The sequence below is a fragment of the Rhinoraja longicauda genome, chromosome 16 (genome assembly GCF_053455715.1).
Source record: "Rhinoraja longicauda isolate Sanriku21f chromosome 16, sRhiLon1.1, whole genome shotgun sequence".
In the NCBI taxonomy this organism is placed as follows: Eukaryota; Metazoa; Chordata; class Chondrichthyes; order Rajiformes; family Arhynchobatidae; genus Rhinoraja; species Rhinoraja longicauda.
In genome coordinates, this window is record NC_135968.1 from 22,171,105 (window position 1) to 22,198,724 (window position 27,620).

The window sequence follows — 27,620 nt, forward strand, 5'->3', positions numbered from 1 at the left end:
AGGAGATATAGAATATTTTTTCCTAAGGCTATTGTATATTGATATACAATATACATTTAGAGTCGAGCTAAAGAACACAATTTTAAACCTTGCAGAAAAGTCCAATCTACTCACCGCAGTGACTTGACCGGAGTGATACGCTTTAGGAAGGGAGTGAGGGGAAGCAATACAAGCTAAGTGGTGCAGTTTTGGATTGGGAGGGCGCCAGAAATTTGATGCCATTTATCTGCAAATTGTTGAAATATTGAGAAAGTGAACTTTCACCCATTGGAAACAATATCCAGAGGAACAGATTTATGATGCTTGGCAAAAAAAACAAAAACAGAAATGACATGGGTGGTGCAGTGGCGCAGTGTTGGAATTGCTGCTTTAAAGTGCCAGAGACTCAGGTTTGATCCTGACTATGGCTGATATCTGTGTGGAGTTTGCACATTCTCTGTGACCACATAGGTTTTCTCCAGCTGCTCCGGTTTCGTCCCACATTCCAATGACGTGTAGGTTGGTAGGTTAATTGGCTTCTGTAAATTGCCCCTCGTGTGTAGAATGCGAAAGTGGGATAACATAGAACTAGTGTACGGGTGATTGTTGGTCGCCACGGATTCGGTAGGCCGAAGGGCCTGTTTCCACACTGTTTTGCTAAACTAAACTAAACTACAGAAGGAGAAATGCATGACTGGTAAGGATTTGGAATACAGGCTTTGATTGGGTGGCACATATTGATTTGACAGTAGCAAATCAGGATTGCTTAAATAGTCAAAAGAAAAACACACAGAGCAGTAGGCAAAGAATGGGGAATTGAGAGCAAGTGGACTGTGCTTGTGCAGAAGAAACAATGAATGACAAAAGAAATGGCAGATGCTGGAATGTTCAGCAATAAACAGGGTGCTGGAGTCACTCAGAGGATCAGGCAGCATCTGGGGAGGGAATGAACAGGCATCACTACGAGTTAGGAGACTTCTTCAGATGATGAATGGATTTGTTCTTCATCAGAATACTCCATTGTTCTATCAACTTCCAGTTAGATTTTTAATTTGCTTTCAATGTGTCCAGTACCTTCTAATACATACCCAAATCTCTGTTTCTCCAAATGTCTTGGTTTATAAACATTCAGAAAACACTGTCATATTAAGGTGAGTTTAAGGTAAATTTTAAGGTGAGAGGGGCAGATTTAATAGGAGCCCGAGGGGTAACATTTTCACACAAAGGGTGGTGGGTGTATGGAACAAGCTACTGGAGGAGGTAGTTGAGGCAGGTACTATGGAAACGTTGAAGAAACATTTAGACAGGTACATGGATAGGATAGGTTTTGAGGGACATGGGCCAAATGCAAGCAGGTAAGACTAGTGTACTTGGGCGGTGTGGGCAAGTTGGGCCTGTTTCCATGTTGAAAGACTACGACTATGATTCTATTTCAAGTGTCAGATGTATGACGTCACACATCACCAAACTGATCTCCACTTGGTGAGGTACTGCCTATTCACTTGGTCTTCTAATATATCTCTGCAATGTTCTCCTCCCATCTTCACTGCTCACCTACCATTATCTACACTGACATATGATTCTAAAGGGTCAAGTTAACTCTCATCTCCATAGATGCTGCCTGATCTGCTGCAAATTTCCAACATTTTCTCATATGTCTGCCCCAGATATGTGGTGACTCTTTGCATACTTTATGCAAAGCCAATGTATCACCGAAACATTGTATTCTTCCATCCAAATCACAAATATTTACTGCAAAAAGCATGCATAACAAAACAAAAAAACTATATTTACGTGTTTAAAAGCAACATACAAAATCTTTGCGCTTCACATGACCTCAGAATCTGATGGTCTGGGAAACGCACATCCATATAAACCTACCAGTAAAATCTCCAGTTAATGGCAGACTGACATCTGTCTTCAAATATCTTTTCCCAAGACTTATTGGGCCTTGTTTGGAATTTAAATCTCCCACCTCACAGTGCAAAGGCCAAGTTAACGAGCAGCTGACATTATAGCCCTCCTGCAAATATAAGTGAAACAATGATTTATACTCCAATGATGTGTGTTAGTCAGGATCTGCCTGCACTTTACCGAATACAAGTTGCTATGGTAGCATAGCAGCAAAGTTGCTGGATTGGTATCCAGAAGTCTGAGCAAGAGGCCTGCTTGACAAAGAGTTTAAATCCCACTATAGTTAGATGAGGAATATAAATTAAAACAAAAATGAATAAAATTGGAATAAAAAAAATAGCATTATAATAGTCATAGACTGTCATAAATATCTGATTGATATTAGTAATGCGCTATCGGGACAGCAATCTATGGGGATGTCAAGTTTGCCCTTACTCTACCTGGTGTGATTCCTGTGATCCCATGCAACCAACATGGTTGACATAGACAATAGACAATACACAATAGGTGCAGGAGTAGGCCATTCAGCCCTTCGAGAAAGCACTGCCATTCAATGTGGTCATGGCTGATCATCCACAATCAGTACCCCATTCCTGCCCTCTCCCCATACCCCCTGACTCTCCTATCATTAAGAGCTTTATCTAACTCTCTCTTGAAAGCATCCAAAGAATTGGCCTCCACTGCCTTCTCAGGCAGAGAATTCCACAGATTTACAACTCTCTGAGTGAAAAGGTTTTTCCTCATCTCCGTTCTAAGGGGCCTACCCCTTATTCTTAAACTGTGGCCCCTGGTTCTGGACTCCCCCAACATTGGGAACATGTAACTGAAATGGCCAACCATATCAATCAAATCATGGGATGATTAGCAGATTCAGCATGTCACCAAGTACTCCATTGAACTTCTACAGGTGGAGACCACACTGACAGTTTGCATTATGGCATTATGGTCTGGATTTGTTTGTTGAATGCTCAAGAACAAAGGAGGCTGCTGAAATTGGTGGACTGTGCAGTCCATCGTGGGTATTGACCTCCCCACCCAAGAAGGCAGCTAATACAATCAAAGACCCACACCACCCTGGCCTCGTTCTCATCTCATTACTACCATCAGGAAGAGGGAGCAGGAGCATGAGAGCAAATACCTCCAGCTTCTTCCCCCATATCCATCAGCCTCTTGAATCACCTTACACTACCTGAACTGCAACCCTACCTCTGCACCAAACTACGATGGACTTTGTACTACTAAGGTTGCACCATAAACCTTGGCTTGCATTACCATAGTCTGGTTCACTGATAATAACTAATAATTTTGTTTTTTATGTTGTTTTGTTTAATGAGCACCATAAGAATGTAATTGTATTGGTCAGTGTGGGCTGAATTAATGTTTCAGGCACAACCACTAAACTTCAATATTTTGGTTTTTAACTGCATGTTGGAGGCATCCTTCTGCCCTACAATGAGCATGCACTTCTTGTTTGACATATTGAAAGAGCACCAGTTGGGAGATGGCTGATGAAAATTGCTAAGCAACATGAATCATTAGCATTAATCTTCTCTCCTTGAGGTTAACGGCAACTTGCCTCCACTCCAGTTCCATGGATTCTGAGGTGGCTCAGTGAGGTCAATGTGGGATAGGAGGTAGACACAAAATGCTGGAGTAACTCAGCAGGTCAGACAGCATCTCTGGATGCCTCTTATCTAACTGGAGTGATCACATGCCAGCAATTCCCATGGTGAATGGAGAGGTCACAACTTTTCCATGGAAGCTTTGAGAACTGCCCCAAATCCTTTCTTCTGTCCTTCCGATCATCTCTTTACCTGATGGACATTAGAGTGCCCAATTTGGGAGTCTTCCATTAGGTTTGTGAATGGTGTGGCTTGACCATCAGGCAAGTGAGTGTCATTAAGGGCCTCAATGCTGAGGACATTGGTACTCTTACCCTGCCAGTGGTTTTGAAGGGATTTTGCACAAACAGCATTGGTGATATCTCTCCAGTGCTTTGTCAATGCTACAAGACAGAGATGCATTGGAGGGCAGGAGTCTTTACTGCCCGTCAGGCCGTTAGCTTTGCAGCAGATTTGAGGTTGTGATCTTCTGACACTTTCCCAGATGACCACAGGCTATGCCGGCCGTGATTTGGAGATGCACTTCATCATGGTTGGCTGCCTTCACTGAGTGAATTGAAAGTAGTCCACATGGTGGACACATATTGTTGGGTGACAGGGTCGTGTAACGGAGACAGGATGTCATTGACCTTTGCTTCACAGATGTTTATCATCCAGTAATATTTGAGTACAGACACCAATTGTCATCAATTTCCTTTGGTTATCTGCTGTATAGTTTTTACAAAAAAAAGCAACCACATAAAAATCTCCTAGTACAATTTTCCATTGAAAAACAGGAAAGTCCTACTCTCACGTTCAGTATGTTTTGTTTCCAAAGCCATGGTAAAACCGTAACTCAAAAACATAAATTGTCTGTTTCCTTGTATAAATTAGTTTTTGATGATCATTTGTTAACTTTCCAAAGTTCACAGAGTTGATGGGTGATATATGTAACAGATGGTATTTGCAGCGTACTTAATGATGTGTGTCATTTCCTGCTATAGTCTGTTATCTATTGGAAGCATCCGATCCAAGTCCAGGCACTGAACCGTGGATGTGAAATTTTGAAACTGGAAACTCTGATTCATTGAATAGATCCACATCAAATTATAATCCACATCAATTACAATAACGCTGAGACAATTGTTATACAGGTGACCCGCCATTTCAAGGAGAGGGGACACGGTGGTGCAGCGGTAGAGTTGCTGCCTTATAGCACCACAGCCTCGGGTTCGATCCTGACTATGGTTGGTGTCTGTATGGAGTTTGTGCATTCACCTGGTGACCATGTGGGCTTTCTCTGGTTGGCTCCAGTTTCCTCCCAGACTCCAAAGATGTACAGGCTTGTAGATTAATTGTCTTCTATAAATTGTAAATTGTCCCTAGTGTGTAGGATAGTGCTAGTGTTGCTGGTCGGTGCGGACTTGGTGGGCCAAAAGGCCTCTTTCCCTGCTGTATCTCTAAAGCTAAAAGGTGCATTCATAGGAAACAGTCCGTACCAGGATTTTCCATAATGCAAAGCCGTATAATCAGTGCATGTGTCATGAAACGCAAGTTGAGAAAAAATTGTGTTTATTTATTTTCTCCCTTTCATATTAATTTTATAAGAATGAATTTTATCCTGTGTCCCAGATTCCTTTTGGTATTGAATTGTCAATTCTCTGGTGTAACTGCTGTAACATGGGAGTCACCTGTATTGGGCTTGAATTTCTAACTCCACACACGTGCACAAATGTCAGGACTTAACTATGTTTCTCCATAGAATTCCAAGATTCTAGTACTGGCATGGGGCCAAGTAGCTTTGCTACCAATATTTCTGGATGCACCATGCATTGAAATTCCAAATCTCAGTCTGGGAACCCTCTGCTGTTCCTGTGCCAAGTTAAATCTCACCCAAGTACAGCAGTTCCATTAAAATATGATGGCAGAGGCGTCAATTGCTGGGGCAAAGCCAAACAGAAAATTCATGATGCCAAAACTAACTTTTAATTGCTTGTAGATAATGCCATATGCCTTAATTCCCTGCAAATCGACATACACCTATCCAAAAATGTCTTAAATTATGCTATCATATCCCCCTCAACCACCACCCCCGGCAACCCCTCACCACACTTTGTGTAAAGAAAAAACGTGCATCACACTTAAGTGCCTGTCCCAGTTAGGCAATTTTAAGGCGACTGCCGGCAACTAGGCTGTTGCCGAATGTTCGCCGGGGTGTCGCGGGCATGATCATGAGGAGACTTCAATGAATCGTAGCGGATCTTGGTGTGTTGCGGTAAAATTTACCTGATGGAAATTTCTGGGCGACAGCTGGCTTGTTGCCAGGTATCGTAGCTTATTGCGGGCGCTGTCGCATGCTGTCCCCGGGTTTGCTAGGTTGTCGCCGGTACTGAGAACGGATGAATTTCATTGTCGACTACCAACGTCAACTGGAGACTGGTACCAGGATCAGGAGAAGCCAAGGTCCGACAGGAACTGTCAAAACCCGTTTTGACAGCTGACAGAAGTGCAGCTGTAACAGCCAGGTGTGGAATGGGGATGGAGACCGCGATGCTGTCAAAGGTGGGTGGACACTTGAACAAACCGACAGCAAGGTCCGGCTAGTGACATTTTTAGGCATATTTTGTAATCGTTTGAAGTGTCCGTTTTAAAAAAAAGATTTTGGCATGTAGTTATCCATCTTTCATAGGAATGGAGTTTGTTGTAATAAAGTTGATTTTGGTGATTTAAAAAAAATTAGAATCTGAATTTATTATGTTTCTAAGTACTTTATCATGGCATCTCATTCAAAGATTCTAGTCTCATTCATTTTGACCAATGAAATAAAACGTTGACACAGGTACTGCACTATGAGAACTCTTTTCATTCATTTATTTATTTATTCACTGAAAAACCCTTGTCGCAGATGCATTTAGAAGCACGTAATATTAAATTAAGAAAAGGCATTTGAAGATACCAGAAGATAGTTTTGTTTAACCAATTTATTTACCGTCAAGACATTTGACAGGTAGATTGGAGGCGACAGTTTGACGGTCAGGTAAGCCTGGGAATTTTGCGATGTTTCCGAAGACGGTGTAATCTCTTAGCCAGGTGTTAGTTTCACAAAAAAAGTAACTTGTATCGACCTGACTCGGCGTTGTAGTGGTCATTGTCGTGGAGTAAAAGAAAATTTTGGCGATCTGCTACGACTTTGACAGTCGCCGGCAGTCGCTTTAAAAATCGTGTAAATGGGACAGGCCCTTTAAACTTTGCTGCTTTCATCTGAAAGCTATGTCCTCTAGTATTTGAATTTTCCATTCTGGGAAAAATGTTCTGATTGTCTACCCTATCTATACCTCAAAAATATTTATTATGTATATATATATATATTTATTATCTATATTTATATTTACTATATATATATATATATATATATATATATAAATATATAACATATAAATACATTATGTTGAATTTTATCATACACCAATGATGATTCAGTAAAAGATTGTCAGGCTTTCCACACAAAGGACCATTCTCAATAATTAATATTTGATATTGATATCATAAAATACCAATGGACAACCACAAACATTTAACAGTGGTATAATTTTCAGTGAAGCCTGCTTTTCTTATTGCAGTCAGTGCCAAAAGATTACAATCAGATAGGACTTACCTTTGTGTCTACGTTGTAAGGATTATAGTGTCCTCCTAATCCACTGCAGGTTCCGGGAGATTGTAGCGGGTTAGTATGAACGTGCCACATTAGATGATCAATCTGTGAAGTATACAAATCTTATTGCATAACATGGAAACTTTACAATGACATCATAAAAAATTCTGCACTTAATTACTTGCACATCTCAACTTCACAAAGAGTAAACTGGAATTTGGTGACAGTTGGTGATTGAGGCAGATACGATAGTGTGATTGAAGAGGCTTTTATATTGACACTAGACCAAGTGGACCCTTTGGGACTAAACCTCTCCTGCATTGGTGCAGCACCCTCTCCTCCCCCCCTCCCCTCACCCTCCCCTCTCCCCCTCACCTCTCCCCCTCCCCCTCCCTCCGCCTCCCTCCCCCTCCTCCCTCCACCCCCCTCCCCTCCCCCCCAATCCATCCCCCTCAACCCCCCATATCTTCCCTCCCTCCCTCTCCCTCCCTAGGAGATAGATTCAAACTTTAAAATATGAATAACTTTAAAAATATAACACCAATTTCAAAGAAACATCTTCCATTAGCACCAAAGGGACGGCGGTGAGTAAGGTGGGCCTAAAATTGTTGTGCTATCGTGTACCATTTTGGCTGTAGTTCAGGAACAAATAAACAAACAAGAGTTTTAGTATATAGATGAAGATTATGTAGGGAATGAAGGGATATAGATTCTGCACAAATAGAGGTGGTCTTGGCATGATGGTCAGCACATACGTTGTTTGCCAATGGGCCTGTTCTTGTGTTGTCCTCTTCTATGTTCTATGGAAGTGAAGACCTGTTTACAGCTGGGGAAGTGCAGTGTGTCATTATAAAGAAGAATGGAAGCAGTGTCTTTGAATTGGCTGACAAATATGCCACAGGTAGGTACCTTTAATGTGCACAACAGAGAGGTATCAAGGATGACAGGTTTGGGTAAATGGAACGCCTGATTCAATGGAAATAAGAATATAGGAGTGTGAATATGCCACTCAGCTTCTCAATCCTGCCTCTCTGTTCAAAATGATCATGGCTGATCTGCTCCTGACTTCAGTTCCTGTGTTAGTTCCCCATCACTGTCAATTCCCTGATTTTTCCAACAATTATCAACTCCCTCTTGAAAACCCCCGAAGATCCAAAACCCTCCGGGAGTAAAGAATTCCAGACAGGTTGGACTTTTTGATGAAAATAATTTAACAAAGATTATGTACAACACATGAAGTGTAAGGGGCTACGCCCTGGTGCTTTGGAATTTTATAGGTGGATCAAAGTGGGTGTGAATCTTTTATATCAGTTTTATATCAGCACCAGTTATGGAACATGCATCTAGTAAACCCATTATTGTTTTCAATGAATGTTTAATTGCAGCAGTCATCTTGAAACTGATTTCAAATGGACTTGGCTTAAGCTGAAAAGTAATGCACTGAGTAATGTTTCCACTTACACCACCTGCGTTTGGGTCAGTTGGTTCAAGGTTTATATTCATAGTTGTGTCACTTGAACTCCCATCTGGGAAGACCTGTTGCCACTGGAAATTAAAAGGAGAGGGTGTTACACATCAACAATTCTACAGGAAAATGAAAATGTCCATGTTTTTCTAACATAGCCTTTCTGGAGTTTACGAGGAGCGGGGAAATTACGTAATTACTCACGATTCATTGGAAAAAGTTTTAGCACATGACCTCCCAATGGCAAAACATCACTACTCAGATTTAGGGAGAGATTTAGCTTAGTTTAGAGATACAGCGCATAAACAGGCCCTTCGGCCCACCAAGTCCGCGCCGGCCAGCGATCCCTACACACACTAGGGACAATTTTACATTTATACCAAGCCAATTAACCTGCAAAGCTGTACGTCTTTGGAGTGCCGGAGGAAAATTAAGATCTTGGAGAAAACCCACACAGGAGAATGTACAAAACTCCACACAGACAGCACCCAGAGGCAGGATCGAACCTGGGACTCTGGCGCTTTATGGCAACAACTCTACCACTTTGCCCCCCAAATTTAGTTTAGTTTAGAGATACAACATTATCCTACATTAATCTCTTTTTAAAAATTCTCTCCATATTTTCATTAACACCATCCAGATTCTCCCAATCAACAACAAATGCAGAGCAATTTACAGCGGTCAATTAACGTACCAACCATATTTTTTTCGAATATGTGAGGAAACTAGGGGACTCATGGAAAACCCAGAGAGAGAACGTGCAATCTCCGCGTAGACAGCATCAAGGTCAGGATTTAATACAGTTCTCTGGTGCTATGAGGCTGCATCATTGTGCAGAGTTAACACAACTCACTCTTTCCTGCTTATTCAGTTTTTCTCTGGAGCAGAACAACCACAACAATGGTACATTTTGCTGAATGATGCAGGAACTGGAACCATTCCAGGGATAACCCTAAAACGATCAGTGAGTAAGGATTGACCCTGGGCTTTGAGCTAACAGCAACACTGTTAGCGTGTTGGACATCGTGAGGGACATATATCCATTCATACTAAACCCTGGAGACACCAGAGAGTGCAAAAGGTGGAATCCTGAGCATCAAACCATCTGCTGCAGGAACTCAGTGGGTCAAGCCGCATCGATGTGCACGGAAAGAAATGGTCGACAATTTGGGTGAAGATCTTGCATCAGGCCCTACAGCAGGGTTTCAGCCTGAAACGTCAACTGTTCCTTTCCACCCATGGATGTTTCCTGACCCACAAGCTCCTCCAGCAGATTGTTTGTTGCTTCATACTGAACCTTAATTCCATTAGGTAAAATCACACCAAAGAAATACTGCCAACAAAATAATAATATTCACAGCACAAGACCAATTGTGCTGAACACTGGGAAAATTCCTGTAAGTCATGTTCCTTTTAGCAAGTTGTTCCAGTATAACACACTGTGATAAATCACGTGAACCTTGCTTTATGCCAGGTGCAGACATTTATGAGAACCACATAACGTTGTACATTAACCAGAGTCTGAGCTGCACCAAAATGAAGCGTCAATGTTTTCACAGCCTCATGCAACACATTTATTTGAAAACAGAAGGCAATGGGAGAATATTCTTCAACTAACAGTAGCAACATACCAACTCTTCAAGCCTTCCCAGAGGATCAGCATACTTGCTGCATACTGTCGAAGCACAAGCTTCACACCAGGATGGTAGTAGTCCTACAGTGCAGTCAAAATAGTGTGATGTGTCCATTTGGTGTGTGGGAGCAATGACTGTTTTTCTTTGGGGGAAGGAGGAGGACAGGAATTTGGTTTGAAAATTCATGTAAATCTAGTATATTCTAGTTAGGTCAGACTTGATGCCTGTACCATAGTGCAAACTAAATCTCAGTCAAATTCTAAAGGCAGCAACAAGTTGTGAGGGTTGCTTTTCAGACTTCAGACTACGAACAAAATAAGCCAAAGATTTGACACTGAGATTAACTATTAAAGGAGACAAATATAGCTGTGATCAGTTCAGTACTGATGTAGGGCCTGGTCAGAGATTTTTTTTTGTGTGTGGGACACTAAACTGAAGAATTTTAATGGATCAGAATACTTAAATGTGTAAGAAGGAACTGCAGATGCTGGTTTAAACTGAAGATAAACACAAAAAGCTGGAGAAGGAATGGGTGATGTTTCGGGTCTGAAGAAGGGTCTCAACACGAAATGTCACCCATTCCTTCTCTCCAGAGACTGCTGCCTGACTCGCTGAGTTACTCCAGCTTCTTGTGTCTATCTTCAGAATACTTAAATTAACGGGAAGCACTTTTGGATCAGTTGTAAGAGCTGATTAAAAAGGTAAGCATTTTAATTACCTGCCTTCTTTCTGGAATATGATGTGAACTTCAAATGCAGGCAGGTAGGTCACATTTGGAAGAAGCTGCATATTTTAATCATTTATGATTATTTGTATTCAGAGCAACATATTTGACAATGGGTCATACAAAGCAAGAGCAACCTATTCAGCCTCCTGCACCTGTGCCCACTTGCTTGAAGAGTTAACCATTCAGTGCATTTTAAAATTCTTTCATTACAGCTTTAAATTTCCTTCAAATATTTATGCTTTTCTCTTTAAAATCTATAATGGATTTAAATTGCACCACTGCTTCTAATAGTCAAAAATTACAGTCATGGGGCATTGCTTTTAGTTTTAGGCATACAGTGCAGAAACAGGCCCTTCGACCCACCAGACTGCACCAGCCATCGAGAGGCCATTTACACCAATCCTACCCAACCTGTTTGATTCTCTGAAGAAAGGTCCAAACCCTATCCATGTCCTCCAGAGATGCTGCCTGGCCCACTGCATTACTCCAGCACTTTGTTTTTTTTTCTAAATCAACATCTGTAGTTGCTTGTCTCGCTATTTTCCCCTTTTGTTCTGGCCAAAACATGTGATTTACTGTAACACTCAACAATCAATGAAGTGTTTACTCAAATATGCAGTCGTAGGAATTATATCAGCAGACACCTGTAATCACAGACCACCTGAGGTTCATTTAGCCTCTTAACTAAGCCGACAATCCCATGAAATGTAATATCTACAAATTCTTCTGCTGTTCAGTGGTACAATAGGAAATATATTTATCTAAACATCCCTTAACAGGACCCATGCGGCTTAGACTCCAATGGTAATTATAACATATTATTAAGTTTAAAGAGATTTATAAGTTAAATTTGTCCCTTGCACTGACCCATTGTTCAGCTTTGCACATCGCATTAAAAGAGGTTATTTAATCACCAAAGATTAGGTGCTTCATATTGAGGAATGTATGCCTTGCAAGCAAGAAACTCTATCTCCCCAACCTGGAAATGACCTATCAACAAAGACATTGATACTGCCGTTCATACAGTGGACAATGTGGGTTTGTCAAGTGGAACTGTAAAGAAAATGTCCTCTTGGTAGATGTTGCTTCTAAGCTGTTTTATCATTTACTTGCAAGGAAGACAGATAACACAACTTTAGACTATGACTCTGATATGTGAAAAGGACTGAAGGGTCTCGACCCAAAACATCACCCATTCCTTCTATCCAGAGATGCTGCCTGTCCCGCTGAGTTACTCCAGCATTTTGTGTCTAACTTCGATGTAAACCAGCATCTGCAGTTCCTTCCTACACACTCCTATTCATTTCTACTGAGACAACCTAAGATCATCTGAAATGCCTTTTGACTCTCATCCATTTGTTCACCAATACATCAGTCTGAACTTGAAATTCTGATGGTACCGAGGACCATGGATAGACGGAAGAAGTATTGATAGGAATTCAAAGCTATTCTTTGTGTCAATAGAGGCACGGAGGTAGAATTGCTGCCTTACAGCATCAGAGACCCGGGTTTGAACCTGACTACGGGGGCTCTCCGTACAGTTTGTACATTCTCCCTGTGACCGTGTAGGTTTTATCCGAATGCTCCGGGTGTTTCTACCCACGCTCCAAAGACGTACAGGTTTGCAGATTAATTGGCTTCGGTAAAATAGTAAATTGTCCTTCGTGTTGTGATATCATGAGAGGTAGAGTCATAGAGGGGAGATACATTTCCTCCCGGTGGATGCAACAAGGACTACAAACCATCATGGCTGCCAGCAAAAGACTACAGAACCCATAGTCAGCAGGGCTGCCTGCCCTGCTGACACTGATTGCTGCTGACACTGATTGCTGCTGACACTGATTGCTGCCGACACTGATTGCTGCCCAGCTGAACCAGATGAGCTGATTGCCTCAATGAGAGAGCTAAAAGGGAAGGGAAGCAGTGTATTTAAAAAGAGAGACAACGACCGGAGCAGAGAGGGAGAGAAGCAGTGTTTGAGTTATATCTTGTAAGAAGGCAGCAAGCTACAGTTTTGATTTAACTACCTGTTTTGGTTTTGTGTACCTGTCTGCAAACAATTAAGTTTACCTGTTTTTGGAAAAGACTAAATATATGGAATTTAAGTTTGAAAACAAGAACTTTTCTGTCTTCATTTCCGGCGCCCACACCTCCCAACCTTCAAGAGAAAAGCTCCCGACCTCTCAAGACATCACAGTGTGTAGGATAGTGCTAGTGTACGGGGATCGCTGGTCGCCGCAGACTAGGTGGGACGAAGGGGCTGTTTCCTCGCAGTATCTCTAAAGTCTAATGGTCTAGTTATTACAATGGCACCTACAGTGCCAACGAATTAAATAAGTGACCTTTCATTACTAACCAACATTAAATTAAATGGTTTCTTTCAATAACTTTCTCGATAGTTCTGTGATATCACAGTTACTCAGTATTCTACATGTACGTGTATTTTTCTTTACCTGAATAACATCTCATACTATACTTTGATGTTTTGGGAGGAGGAGATTCTTGCAGACCAGCTCGGCAAAACTATGGGATATTACTGGAACAGATGTGATTAACCAAGCAGATATCCTCACAGGAAAACTACAGGACAAATAAAGAGTGAAAACAGGAAAGGCTTGCAGCAATGTTTTAAGGAAAACGCTTGGAAAGACTCAATCTATCAAAGCATAGTGAATTATTCTGGAGACTGGTGATCACACCAAAGGGAGTACGTACTTGGGAGTAACACGAGATTCCCCCAAACACTGGCCCTTATGATATGAGGTTGGTATAAATGAAATGTTTGTATTCATACTTAGCGTCTTCATCATCTCCTGCTACGTCTGATGTGCTGTTCTCAAAGTCAATAGTGCGCATGTGGTTGTAATTTAATTAAGGACTGGAAAATCCATCATAAATCATAAAAGTGTATGTGCTATAAAAGATTATCAAAACTTTTATCGCTGGATTACTGATGAGAATTTTGAAAAGCATTCACTCCCATTAAACCCTCTTCTCCCTATCCTTCACCTAGGAGTAAGTGATGCATTATAAGTTGTAACATGCTGCTGTCTATACTTCAAATATTTTCTGATGATACTTTTTCCTATCATATTTGTCTCATTCTTAAAGTCTAACTTCAGCTTTAAAAGCCCCTTCAGAGCTTTTCACCCAATGCTTTTAGTCCTCACAACTATTTGAGATTTTGCCCATGGCCAACGAGAAAGTCATGTTGTGATGATGGCATAAGTTTTAGATTCACCTCGCGAGCATCAGCTTCCAGATTCCTATGCTATATAGGAGGTTGGTTTTGTTGATTCCTGCTCAAAAGCAACTCATTAGAGAAACTCTCTCTGAATTACGATAATAGAAAGATCTCCAAGATTGAAGTGTGAACATAGTCCGTTTTCAAAAAAACTTTACAAAGTAGCTAAGAAAGGAGGACAGAACCTTGATGTGCCATCTCATCTGAAAGATTTTACATCAAATACAGTGCCTTCTTGGATCAGCACTGGAGAAACCTTCTGATTCAGAATCATGGCCTACACTTCAACATACCAACAATGTCTGGACCTAATATCACGACAGAAAATGTATTTCGATTAAAAGGAATGGATTTTGTTTCCTTGAAAGATTGGAACGGCAGTAAACTTTCACCCTTAAAAATTTATAATCTTTACTTAGAATTAAGGTATTCGTCTCATGTGTCCACCAACTTCATCATAATTGAAATTAAAAATCTTCTTATATTTCTGTACATCTTGAAACAGAAACATTAACCTAATGTTAATATTAGTAACTGAATTGCAATAGCAAAGGGAAGATTTTAAGCATACACAACATTCACAATAACTTAAATATGATAAACATGCTAAAAACAGAAGTTATGTCTTTTAGTCACATTGAAGGTAGATTTCTACTGAGAATAAAACCGAATATTTTACGGAAGTGTTTTAATGATCAACAAGCTAATTTTCTTTTACATTACGAACAGAGGGTTGCTTGGCTAAAAAGATTGATTTCTGTGTTTAAAATGCAGAAACACTCAAACAAGTTTAATGAATAAGCAGTACACTGAATCAATTCTATTACCTTACACTGCTCTGGGATAGAAGGGAAGTTAATAATGAAAATTAGCAACAATGGGCAGAATAAATTATTTGTAATCCTAATCAGTGTTTCCTCATTGAAAATGCAATCGATGCTGTTGCCTTTTAAAAATTGTTAGAGGAAAGCAAGGCCAATTTAAAGTCTATCGATGAGGTACAGGTAAACTGAAAGCAAAGAAGTATTGCAGATGTCAGAAACTGACATAAAACAGAAAAGATGGAAATACCGTTGGCTAAGCAACATTGCATTAATATTTCATTTTAATAACTTTTCATTGGATCAAGAAAAACAAGTAAAATGGCTTGTCTTTGAATGTATATCACACCTCTTAAATGCTAGCATCAAATTATATCATAGGATTTGTACACGCCACTCAATCTTATAGGAAATGTTCCATGTGATTGCACACACATGAGCAGTTTTCAAGGACCACCTTCTCAGGCGTTATTTAGCATTGAGCAAATACTGTTGACGGCAACATTCAGTGTTTCCTGAATGGAAAAAGGAGAATATCGTCTCAAATCACATCTCAAAATGGAGCTTGAATGCATGAAAAATGGTTTTCAGCCTGGAACTGTTTTTGAAACAAGGACATCTCAGTCAGATTTCAAGAAAACTTCACTCCCAAACCTATACTCAAAAAACAACAAAACAAATTCACCTTATGAAAACTAGTACACATGATAACTGTATTGTTGCCCAATCAATGAGTTGGGCTTTCATATTTACCAGGCATGCGGTAAACCTATCCTACTACAAAGCAGCGCTACTGCACACATTAGTGCCTTACTATTATAATTTGACTCACTTTTGTTCTCATCTCAAGATTAATATTTCCGTCATCTTTATGGGAATGACAATATGTGCAGCCAAATGTTAGCACAATTACGTATCTTTCCCTTTCCGTCCCCTTAGCAACCAGTTCATCACAGATGAACTGCTATAAGGCAGATTGTGATTTAATTTTTTAATTGGCTTGTTCCACTAAAAGTAAATTTCAGTGTGCGAAGCTGTATGATTTTTGTTTTATGTACTAGATTTTCAGCTTTTCTATTGTTTTAAATTTCTTTTGTTAAGCCATTCAAACCTTGCACGCCAGATCTTGCTAGCTTAATCCACCCAGCTCAAAATCACTACTTTTGGCATTTTGCTCCTAAGATTAGGTGTAGGGTGCATTTACCTTGCTGGTCCAAACACAGCACTGTCTGGTCAACAGCAGGATCTTCAATGGCTCACCTAGAAAGCCCCATGTCTGCAATTAAACCATTGACGAACAGCACAGTACAGCTGAAGATACAGAGTGCTGCAGTGGCTCAGCGGGTCAGGCAGCATCTTAGGAGAACATGAACATGTTTCAGGTAGGGACCTTTCTTCAGCATAGTACTGCTCCTACCTTTATCAGTTATAAGTGCTTCACATAGTCACAGCCATTTAAAACTATGAAAATGGAAGATTTTTTATCAGTTATAAAAGTTAACCGATCTATATTGCAACACAAATAATTTAAAACTTTATCAGTTAAAGAAATTTAAAATGGAATATCTTCACTTTTGCTTGATATTCAGCTGGCTCCGAAGAATTCGGCAAACCCCCGGCCTTGTTGCTAAATGCCACCTAAGCTAGAGGTGACTCTGCTATAATGCACATTTCCATAACTCGAATTGGATGTAACGGGATTAGAGTCATAGAGACATTTAGTGTGGAAACGGGCCCTTTGCCCCAACTTGATCACACTGACCAACATGTCTCATCTACACTAGCCCCACCTGCCTACGTTCGACCCATATCCCTCTGTCTTTCCTAACCCTGTACCTGTCTTAAACATGCGATACTACCTGCCTCACCTACTTAGATGGATTAATCTTTGTATTACAAGGGCCGAATTGGTTATAACACAAGTTTGATCAGGAACGAGAGAACAACTTAAAAGTTAATTTAGAAACTGACATGCAGAATAGCAAGCGAAAAAGCAGTCCAGACAAACAAATTGTTTCAATGTAACCTTCCCGCAGTAATCATACACCACTTTCTCTTAGGAACATGGTCGGTCAGTTTCACTGCAGAGGCCACTGTATTTGACAAGTAATCGCTTCTATTCAAAGTTTCAAAGTTTCAAGGTTTCAAGGTCAAGGTCTGTTTATTGTCACATGTACCAATTAAGGTGCAGTGAAACTCAATTACCATAGAGCCATACTGAAAAAAGCAACAAGACACACGACTAAATAAACGTTAACATAAACCTCCTTCACAGCAAATTCCCTACATTCCTCACTGTGATGGAAGGCAATAAAGTAAACTTCTTCCCTCTTTATTCTCCCGTAGTTGGGGGAGTCGAACCATCCGCAGTTGGGGCGATCGAAGCTCCTGCAGCCGGCGATCGAAGCTCCCGCATCGGGGCGTTCGAAGCTCCCGCGTCGGGGCGGTCGAAGCTCCGGTCAAGCTTGGAGCTCCCGAAGTCGGTCCCTAGCCAAGGGACCGCGAGCTCCATGATGTTAAAGTCCGCAAGTTCCCGCGGTTGGAGCTTCCCGAGGTCGATCCCCGACAGCAAACTGCCAGCTCCCCGATGTTAAGTCCTGCAGGCTCCTGCAGTTAGAGTCCCCCGAAGTCGGTTCCCAGCAGAGGCTGCCAGATCCACGATGTTAGACCGCAGTGTGGACGGAGATACGACACGGAAAAAGTTGCATCTCCGTCAAGGTAAAAAATGTTTTTTAAGTTTCCCCCCCCCCACCCCCCACCCCCCACATAAAACAAGCTAAAGAACACGAAAACATACATTCAACACACACTAAAACACAACAAAGAAGGAAAAGGACGAGACAGACTTGGCGAGGCAGCCATTGCGGGCCCCACCAGGTCATATTTGTGCAGGAACACTCTACTAAACAATGTAACATACAGCTTTTAGTATTTTGAGCTTGCTGTAATATAAATAAAACTTAAAAATACTTTTTTTTAAAAATATCTGCTGGGCAAAAAAACATTGTTATTATGAGTTTGAAGCTCTATCCTCTAACCTCTGTTTACCCATCGACATAATTATTTCTATAAGGTGAGATTTCTTGGGAATGCAGCTATCTCATTACAGCAAAACTACCTGTACTGGCATTCATTAGCCCCACTGCTGGTTCATGTTACTTGCGGTTGTCTGATACAGAAACCACAACCAATTAATCTTCTGTTTTGCTTTTAAGCAGATTAAAGAGCAGTTCACCAATACATTCTCTTTGATTCTTTGTTTCCTCAAACCTGCTCATTTTCTGTTTAGTGAAAGTGTTTTTGTTCACCTTGCTGCTTTCTGTTCTAAAGGGCTTCCAAGAAGGTCAATAGAATACAAAACAAAATGGTTTCGAGACAGGACTGCCAGTCCATCAGAGACAAGTTGAAAATCTACTAACATGTACATTGACATCCATGATCATCCCCTCACTAATTAATTGAAAGATGAAAGATTGAAAGATGCAGCATGGAAAAATGTCCTTCGGCCCACCGAGTGCAGGTTGAGTATCAATCACTCAATCACACTAGTTCTATATTATCCCACTTTCACATTCACTCCCCACAATGGGGGCAATTTATAGAGGCCAATTGACCATCAAACCCACATGCCTTTGGGATGTGGGAGGGAACTGGAGTACCCGGGGGGATCCCACGTGGTCACGGGGTGTACGTGCAACTCCACGCAACGGTCAGGATTGAACCCGAGTCTCTGGAGTTGTGAGGCAGCGACTCTACCAGCTGCATCACTGTGCCACCCAAATCTCAGCTGGCTTAGGATGGTTGTTTACGCTTCAATTACTATTAATTGGACCTAAAAACAGAAAATGCTGGAAATGTACAGCAGGTAAACGAGCATCAAAATTGTCTTTAAAAAGCACTTACTTAAAAAAAAAAAAATTTTACATCCCATATTAAAATGGAGTTACACAGAAACTCTATTTTGTTATAGATTTCCAGGTATGTCATTTTTTATTTTCAATCAGTAACTGGACAACTTGGTCGAGTTCTCTGATCATAAAACATACTTTTATAATTTCCAGTGGCATATTCTCAAACTTTTAAGATTTGTTCACATTCAATTAAAAGAGACGTGTGATGAATGGTTTCATAGGCAAAATAAAAATAATGCCACTAAATAATGGAGGTAATGCAACCAAATGTTAGCACAATTACGTATCTTTCCCTTTCCGTCCCCTTAGCAACCAGTTCATCACAGATGAACTGCTATAAGGCAGATTGTGATTTGATTTTTTAATTGGCTTGTTTCCACTAAAAGTAAATTTCAGTGTGCGAAGCTGAATTCACAGTCTGTAATTTTAGAAAAGGTAGATGAAACATTCAGACTGATGTTATGAATGACTAATACTTTTCCAAAGAACAAACGGTTTGCAGTATCACTCACTAAAATAATAATGGCATCCTCTCAAGAAAAACTGTTTGGGTCCCAGACTAACAACGTAGACATTGAAGATTTTAATTCCTGCTTAATTTGACCATTGATTTGGTAGTGGAAGGAATGAACGTTTACAGAGTAGATGGAGTGCCATTAAAGCAAGCTAGCTGCTTTATCCTAGATTGTTCCATGTTTTCTGAAAATTATTGGTGGTGTATTCATCCAGGCCATCGCGATCCTTGTATATTTGAAGCTGATGGACTGAGACAATGAATCTCTCGCCAAAGACCTGCTCAGCCTCTCAACTGCTCTTTGAGCTTTGCAACATGACTGGCAGGTCCAATGAAGTATCTGGTCAATGGAGAATGTTATGGTGTAGCAACAGGGAACTGCTGATGCTGGTTTACCAAGGAGATACACGAGGGGCAATTTAAAGAGGCCAATTAACTTACAAACCCACTCGTCTTTGGGATTGGTGGTAAGAATAGGAAGGCAGAGTATTATCTGAATGGTGTCAAGTTAGGAAAAGGGGACGTACAACGAGATCTGGGTGTCCTAGTGCATCAGTCACTGAAAGGAAGCATGCAGGTACAGCAGGCAGTGAAGAAAGCCAATGGAATGTTGGCCTTCATAACAAGAGGAGTTGAGTATAGGAGCAAAGAGGTCCTTCTGCAGTTGTACAGGGCCCTAGTGAGACCGCACCTGGAGTACTGTGTGCAGTTTTGGTCTCCAAATTTGCGGAAGGATATTCTTGCTATTGAGGGCGTGCAGCGTAGGTTTACTAGGTTAATTCGGAATGGCGGGACTGTCATATGTTGAAAGACTGGAGCGATTAGGCTTGTATACACTGGAATTTAGAAGGATGAGAGGGGATCTTATCGAAACGTATAAGATTATTAAGGGGTTGGACACGTTAGCGGCAGGAAACATGTTCCAAATATTGGGGGAGTCCAGAACAAGGGGCCACAGTTTAAGAGTAAGGGGTAGGCCATTTAGACGGAGATGAGGAAAAACCTTTTCAGTCAGAGAGTTGTGAATCTGTGGAATTCTCTGCCTCAGAAGGCAGTGGAGGCCAATTCTCTGAATGCATTCAAGAGAGAGCTCTTAAGGATAGCGGAGTCAGGGGGTATTGGGAGAAGGCAGGAACGGGGTACTGATTGAGAATGATCAGCCATGATCACATTGAATGGTGGTGCTGGCTCGAAGAGCCGAATGGCCTACTCCTGCACCTATTGACTATTGTCTATTGAAACCGGAGCACCCGGAGTAATTGAAAGCAAGCGTGCAGGTGCAGCAGGCAGTGAAGAAAGCGAATGGTATGTTAGCATTCATAGCAAGAGGATTTGAGTATAGGGGCAGGGAGGTTCTGCTGCAGTTGTACAGGGCCTTGGTGAGACCGCACCTGGAGTATTGTGTACAGTTTTGGTCTCCTAATCTGAGGAAAGACATTCTAGCCTTAGAGGGAGTACAGAGAAGGTTCACCAGATTGATCCCTGGAATGGCAGGACTTTCATATGAAGAAAGACTGGATAGACTAGGCTTATACTCACTGGAATTTAGAAGACTGAGGGGGGATCATATTGAAACATATAAAATTCTTAAGGGGTTGGAGAGGCTAGATGCGGGAAGATTGTTCCCGATGTTGGGGAAGTCCAGAACCAGGGGTCACAGCTTAAGGATAAGGGGGAAGTCTTTTAGGACCGAGATGAGAAAACATTTCTTCACACAGAGAGTGGTGAGTCTGTGGAATTCTCTGCCACAGAAGGTAGTTGAGGCCAGTTCATTGGCTATATTTAAGAGGGAGTTAGATGTGGCCCTTGTGGCTAAAGGGATCAGGGGGTATGGAGAGAAGGCAGGTACAGGCTACTGAGCTGAATGATCAGCCATGATCATATTGAATGGCGGTGCAGGCTCAAAGGGCTGAATGGCCTCCTCCTGCACCTATTTTCTATGTTTCTAAACCCCGGTATTAATCAATTGTTCATGAGCAACGTTACAAATGATAAAGAATAACAAAACAAACAGTGCCCTCAACATGAAGAAAGCAATTCATGATTGCAAGTACTCTGAAGTGGTCATTCCTACCAAGATTACCATGAGTAGCTGCCACAGATTTGAAATAATCAAGACCATTTTTCTTCTTGTTGATTATCTCACCACCTGCCGCTGTCAGAATTGGCAGTTCGTGTCATCAGGCCTTTACCAGCTGCCCTTTTTATTCAAGTTAATTCTTTTATACAGATTTATGAATATTTGGAATTCTCTGATTTATCGGGCTATGGATATCGTCCATTCCCTCCACAGATGCTGCCCGACCCACTGAGTTACTCCAAAGGTTTTGTGTTTTGCTCACGATTCCAGCATTTGCAGTTCCTTGAGTCTCTAATTGGCTCATTTACTCACTGAAGTGCTTTCACAAGCTGCTCAAGCTGCTAAATTAATACAATACATCAGAAATAAAAGCAAGAATAGGAATTATGGCTCTTATTTCTCAATTTTTATTAAGATCACGGCTAATCATGTATTTCAAGTCTACTGCATACCTAAATCCCATTCGTATCCTAAATTATATTACAGTCAAAAAGAGTTATGGCATGAAAGGTCAATAATGGCAATTCAAGTCATTCCAATCCAACACCCTCCCTTCATTGCCTGGCAACTTATTTCAGATGGTTAGTAGGCTTCTGTTTAGAACATAGAACATAGAAATGTACAGCACAAGAATATGCCCTTTGGCCCATATTGTCTGTGCTGAACATGATGCCAAAATAAACTCATCTTATCTGCCTGCACATGATCCATATCCCTCAGTTTCCTCAGTTATGCTCTCTGTTTCCAGGAGTAGATTTTCTTTTTAATCTCTGAGCAGTCCTCTCCCCCACACATCACAATCTTTTTGTTTTGTCACCTGTCTAAAGAGTATTTCTCAATTCCTTTTTGTTTGCTGTCAATCTTTCCCCTTACTTTCTCTATGTCCTCTCTCATTTCCTTTTTTTACTTCCCCTCTGAACATTCTGTGATCAGTCTGCCCCCCCCGTTATTTTAACAACCTTGCATCTGTTATATTACTTATTGTCCCCATTCTAGTTCACTTTTTTGGTTATCGAAAGAACTCGCTATTCCTTCTCTTCATGGGAATGTGTGAGACTTTCGCCAAATCATCTCCACCTTTTAATCTCCCATTAGTTCCATTATAGTTTTGTATATCATGTTTTGTTTGAAACTGTCCCATCACCAATTACTAATCAAGAAACTAATCAAGTTGCTTTAAAAATATTCAAAGATCCTACCTTCACCACCCTTTGAGAAAGAACTCCGAAGTTTCATGTCCCTCCATGAGAACAAATTGGTCATCTGCCTGAAAAGGGGAACTTCTCCCATTCTAAACTCCTGTGGATACAAGCCTAAACTGTCCAACCTTTCTTCATAAGACACCTATCCTGACCTTGGATGCCGCCTGTGTGAAGTTTGCATGTTCTTCCATTGTGGGTTTTCTCTGGGTATTCCAGTTTCCCACCACATCCCAAAGATGTGTAGGATGGTAGGTTAATTAGCTGCCGTAAATAGTTCCATTGTGTGTAGGTGAGTGGTAGAATCTGGGGGGCTCTGATAATAATATGGAGAGAATAAAGTTGGATTACAGCAGTGGTAAATGGGTGGTTGATAGTCAGCGTGAACTCGATGGGTCAAAGGGCCTGTTTCAATGCTCTATCTCTATCTACCTTCTCTAAACAGTTTTCAATGCATTAACATCCAGACTTAGAAAGGAGACCAATGCAGGACACGGTATCTCACCTATCCCACCACCCACTCATTAAGACCCAAGGACGTGGTCCATTAGGACCCAGACACTTATCAGCTCATTGCTGCAACAAAATGCTCAGTATCACTTCTGTAGTGCTTGTAATTTTCCTGACACCCTGCCTCACTTCCAATTCCCAATTTACAACTGTCCCGGGCATGTTACTTGTGGTCTCAATAGGGGACTCCAATTCTTCATTCACTTGCCTTCACCTTGTTTACAATTATTAATTCCCCAGAGTCATTTTCTATAGGACCAACAATGGCTCCTACAACTTATATAAATCTCTAAAAACTCTTATTTTTTCTTTTATTTTGTCCTAACTCCAGAGAGAGCTGGCAATCATTATATCTTGGTGCTAATTCTCTCAACAAGGCAGCTTTTTCTGGAAATCTTTTCCACATGAATTACAGTAGCAAGTGAGAAGATGGGGAATCTGCACCAGAATATTCAAAGGAGCTATTCATCACATCAATGGCTTTTAGTTGAGTCACTGGATCAGTCCTATTTCCCGACTCTTTCTTCACAAGTCTGCTAATTATTTCCCTCCAAGACATGTACAATTCACTATCCAAAGCTTCAAATGATACCGTTTCCAAAGTCTTTATGCTCTGTGAGTTCCTGATCATTACCACTCCTTGCATAAAAGAGAGGGATTCTCCTTATCTCCCATCTCTATCGCTTCTCCACCACTGATTAACTGGTAATTACTCAAAAGTGAATTACATTAACATCTTCCAGTCCTTGGACAATTCCCTGTCTCTGGGGAGGATTGAAAGATTATGATAAGTTCTTTGATTATCTGCATCCCTGCTGCCCTCAGCAGCCTACAATGTCTCCCATCGGGAGCAGGTTACTCCTGCACTTCAAAACGTAGCCAGTAAGCCAAGTACCTCCCCATCATCAGGTTTCACCCCATTTATCTCCCTTTAACTGAGTCTTTGAAGACATCCTCTGTTGCTAGAAGGCCAGCACAGAGTATTCATTTTTTATTCTAACCATGCCCTCAGACATTACACCTTCTTTTGGTCCTTCATCAGGCCCACCCCCCTCTTTGTACTAATATGACTAAATGTTATTCCCTTCTTAAATTCTCTCTCGACAAGTCTCATTTCACTTCCCCTCACAGTCCAGCTCTTACTTGCATTATTCAGCTCATACTCTATTACACATCATCACCAAACCATGTCTGTGTGCTGTAAGCAAGCCTCTTCTGCCGTCCTCAGAGTCACAAATGTACTTTCATAATTAAACTATCATTTTAACTTACCTTATACAAATTACTTTGCTTAACGATATAGTTTACTCCATTCAGATTTAGTTGAACTTAGAGATATGACATGGAAACAGGCCCTTCGGCCCACCGTGTCTGCGCCGACCGCAATCACCCGTACACCCGTAGTTCTAATCCAAACACTAGGGACAATTTACAGAAGCCAATTAACCTACAAACTTGCACGTCTTTGGAAAGTAAAAGTAACAGGAACAAAGAGTAGGATGCAGACCAGGGGAAAATGAATGACACAGACTGAAGTTAACTGAGAAAGGGTGAAGATGGCTTATTTAAGTGGTAGCCAACCAATCTGAATGGAGTGCAAATGGAGAGAGAAGCAGCAAAGTGCCAGCACTGTGAGATAGTGAATGCAGCAAATGCTGCAAAAATGAAACAGAGGAGGATGCAGGGAAAGCTCAACAGATCAGACATCATCTGTGGTAAGAGAAACATTTCAAGTCCAAGACCCTTGATCAGAGCTGACCCTGCACCCAATCCGTGTGACAAGACCTCCCCTCCCCCCACCCCCCTCCAGAAATGTTACCTTTCAGATAATATGTGATACCTTGGTATCATCTACCATCTCAGATGGACATTAAAGGTTCCATTACATGGTTTTGAAAAAGGGCAAGTGAGTGCATTGTGCCCAAATTACCCACTGCAGTTCCCGTGATGAAACTCCAAAGTGCTGCAAGGCTTCTTGAAGTTATAAAACATGGTATAGAAATGCAATTTATTTCTGGAGGCACAAGAAACTGCAAATACTGGAATCACAAGCGAGAAACAAAGTGCTAGAGGAACTCAGGGAGACAAATAGCATCTTTGGAGGGAAAGGAAAGGCGCTATTTTGGGCCTTCTTCAGACTCGAAACATCAGCTGTCCATTCCCTCCACAGGTGCTGCTTAACCTGCTGAGTTCCTCCAGCAGTTTGTTTTTTTGCACAATTTATTTTATCTATGTTCCACCCACACTATCCGTCCCTGTAAACCTTGTGCTCTAATTTTGCTAACACGTTAGCTAATGATGGAGGACTTAACATCTCCTCCTTTTAATTTGTTCCTCATCTCCTTGAAGTGTGATCATTATTGCACTCTCAAGATAATGAATACGCTTTCAGCAACCATCATTAAACATTGCCTTGGCAACTGCCTCTATTTGTGATGCTGTTTGCAATCCATGAACTCAATTTGACAAGTGCATATGGCAAAAACAAGATGAGATTCAGGTCTGTTGATGTTTGCTGGCTGCTGTGCATTGAAATAATAATAGCAAAAGATGCACAATCTGATAATGAGAGCTGCAAGACTCAGAACTATCCTCAAATTGAAATAGATCAGGTGTCATATTTTTCTGACAGCTGATAAATTATAAGGAAGCAGTTCACCCTATTTGTCACATAAAAGGTGACTATTAATTGAAAGCAGGAAGATTAGGATGCAGCACACACTAATTGGATCTGAAATGTATTTGGTGTGCAGTGTTGTACTCTAGGAGGTAATGAGAAAATAGTTTACATTCTATTCTTTCTTCTTCATGCACCTCCAGCAGACATCACAATCCCGATATTTCTGGCACCCAGTTCCATCCAATGGTGCAGCTGGTGGAGCTGCTGCCTCACAACGCCAGAGACCCAAGTTCGATCCTGACCTCTGGTCCTATCTGTGTGGTGTTTGCACATTTTCCGTGATTGTGTGGGTTTCCTCTGGATGCTCCGGTTTCCTCCTACATCCCACAGACATGCGTGTTTGTACGCTAATTGGCTCTGTCAATTGCTCCTAGTGTGTAGAAAGTGGATGAGAAAGTGGAATAGCATAGAACTGGTATAAAAGGACTACACCATGTTGGGCCCAAACCTCTCCTGCAGCACCCTCTCCTCCCCCTCCCCTCTCCCCCTCCCCTCTCCCCCTCCCCTCTCCCCCTCCCCTCTCCCCCTCCCCTCTCCCCTTCCCCACCAGGTGTTGTCCTGGTGTGAAAACTTCCAGGAACAGGATTATTCCCACATTCAGGACAGATCAGTACAGAAGTGTTTTTTGTTCCATCTACCATTCAAATATAGAGCAGTGCAGTTTCATAAGTTATAGGAACAGAATTCAGCCATTCGACCTATCAAGTCTACTCCACCATTCAGTCATAGCTGATCTATCTTTCCCTCTCACCCCCATTCTCATGCCTTCTCCCCATAACCCCTGGCAGTCTAACTAATTAGGAAGCTGGCAGTCTGCTTAAAAATATTCATTGACTTGTCCTCCACAGCCTTCTGCGGCAATTAATTCCACAGATTCACCACCACTGTTTGAGGATATTCCCAAATGCACAAAAGATTATAAATTCATTACCAGTCTTCAATTTCCAATGGTAGGAATCTAATGAGAGACAGAGTGATTGAACCTATTTTGGGATCTGCCAGTAAGCTCGACTATACCTACTTGCACCTGTAACTGTTCACTCATCACCTGAAGTCAACTCATAGAGTCATACAGCATCAAAACAGGCTCTTCAGCCCAACTTGGCCACACTGACCAACATGTCCATCTATACTAGTCCCACCTGCCTGCATTTGGCCCTAATCCCTCTAAATGCCTGTCCTATCCATGTAATTGATTAGGACAAAAACTGCAGATGCTGGTTTAAATCGAAGGTAGACACAAAATGCTGGAGTTACTCAGCGGGTCAGGCAGCATCTCGGAAGAGAAGGAATGCATGACGTTTCTGGTCGAGACCCTTCTTCAGATTGAAGAAGGGTCTCGACCCGAAACATCACCCAATCCTTCTCTCCTGAGGTGCTGCCTGACCTGCTGAGTTGCTCCAGCATTTTGTGAAATAAATACCTTCGATTTGTACCAGCATCTGCAGTTATTTTCTTACACTTCTTCAGATTGATGTCAGGGGAGGGGGTGGGACAAAGATAGAGTATAGTCAGAGACAGGAAGGCAAGTGGGAGAACTGGGAAGGGGGAGGGGATAGAGAAGGAAAGCAGGGACTATCTGAAGGTCAACTCATCCCTTCACACCCAAACAACCCCCTCCCCAAGTACATTCCACCGGAAACCGCAGGAGATGCAACACCTGTCCCTTTACCTCCCCCCTAGACTCCA

General features: G+C 41.5%; 1 protein-coding gene across 1 annotated transcript in view; it reads right to left on the reverse strand.

Annotated features, from left to right (window-relative positions):
- The window catches only part of cusr (Copper-only SOD repeat protein), an 87,330-nt gene that overhangs the window by 27,955 nt on the left and 31,755 nt on the right, over window positions 1-27,620 (reverse strand). The window contains exons 4-6 of the mRNA XM_078413401.1: window positions 8,608-8,691; window positions 7,150-7,251; window positions 1,861-2,002 (exon numbers count right to left, since the gene is read on the reverse strand). Coding sequence (XP_078269527.1) covers window positions 1,861-2,002; window positions 7,150-7,251; window positions 8,608-8,691 — 328 coding nt within the window. The remainder of the gene's footprint in view (window positions 1-1,860; window positions 2,003-7,149; window positions 7,252-8,607; window positions 8,692-27,620) is intronic.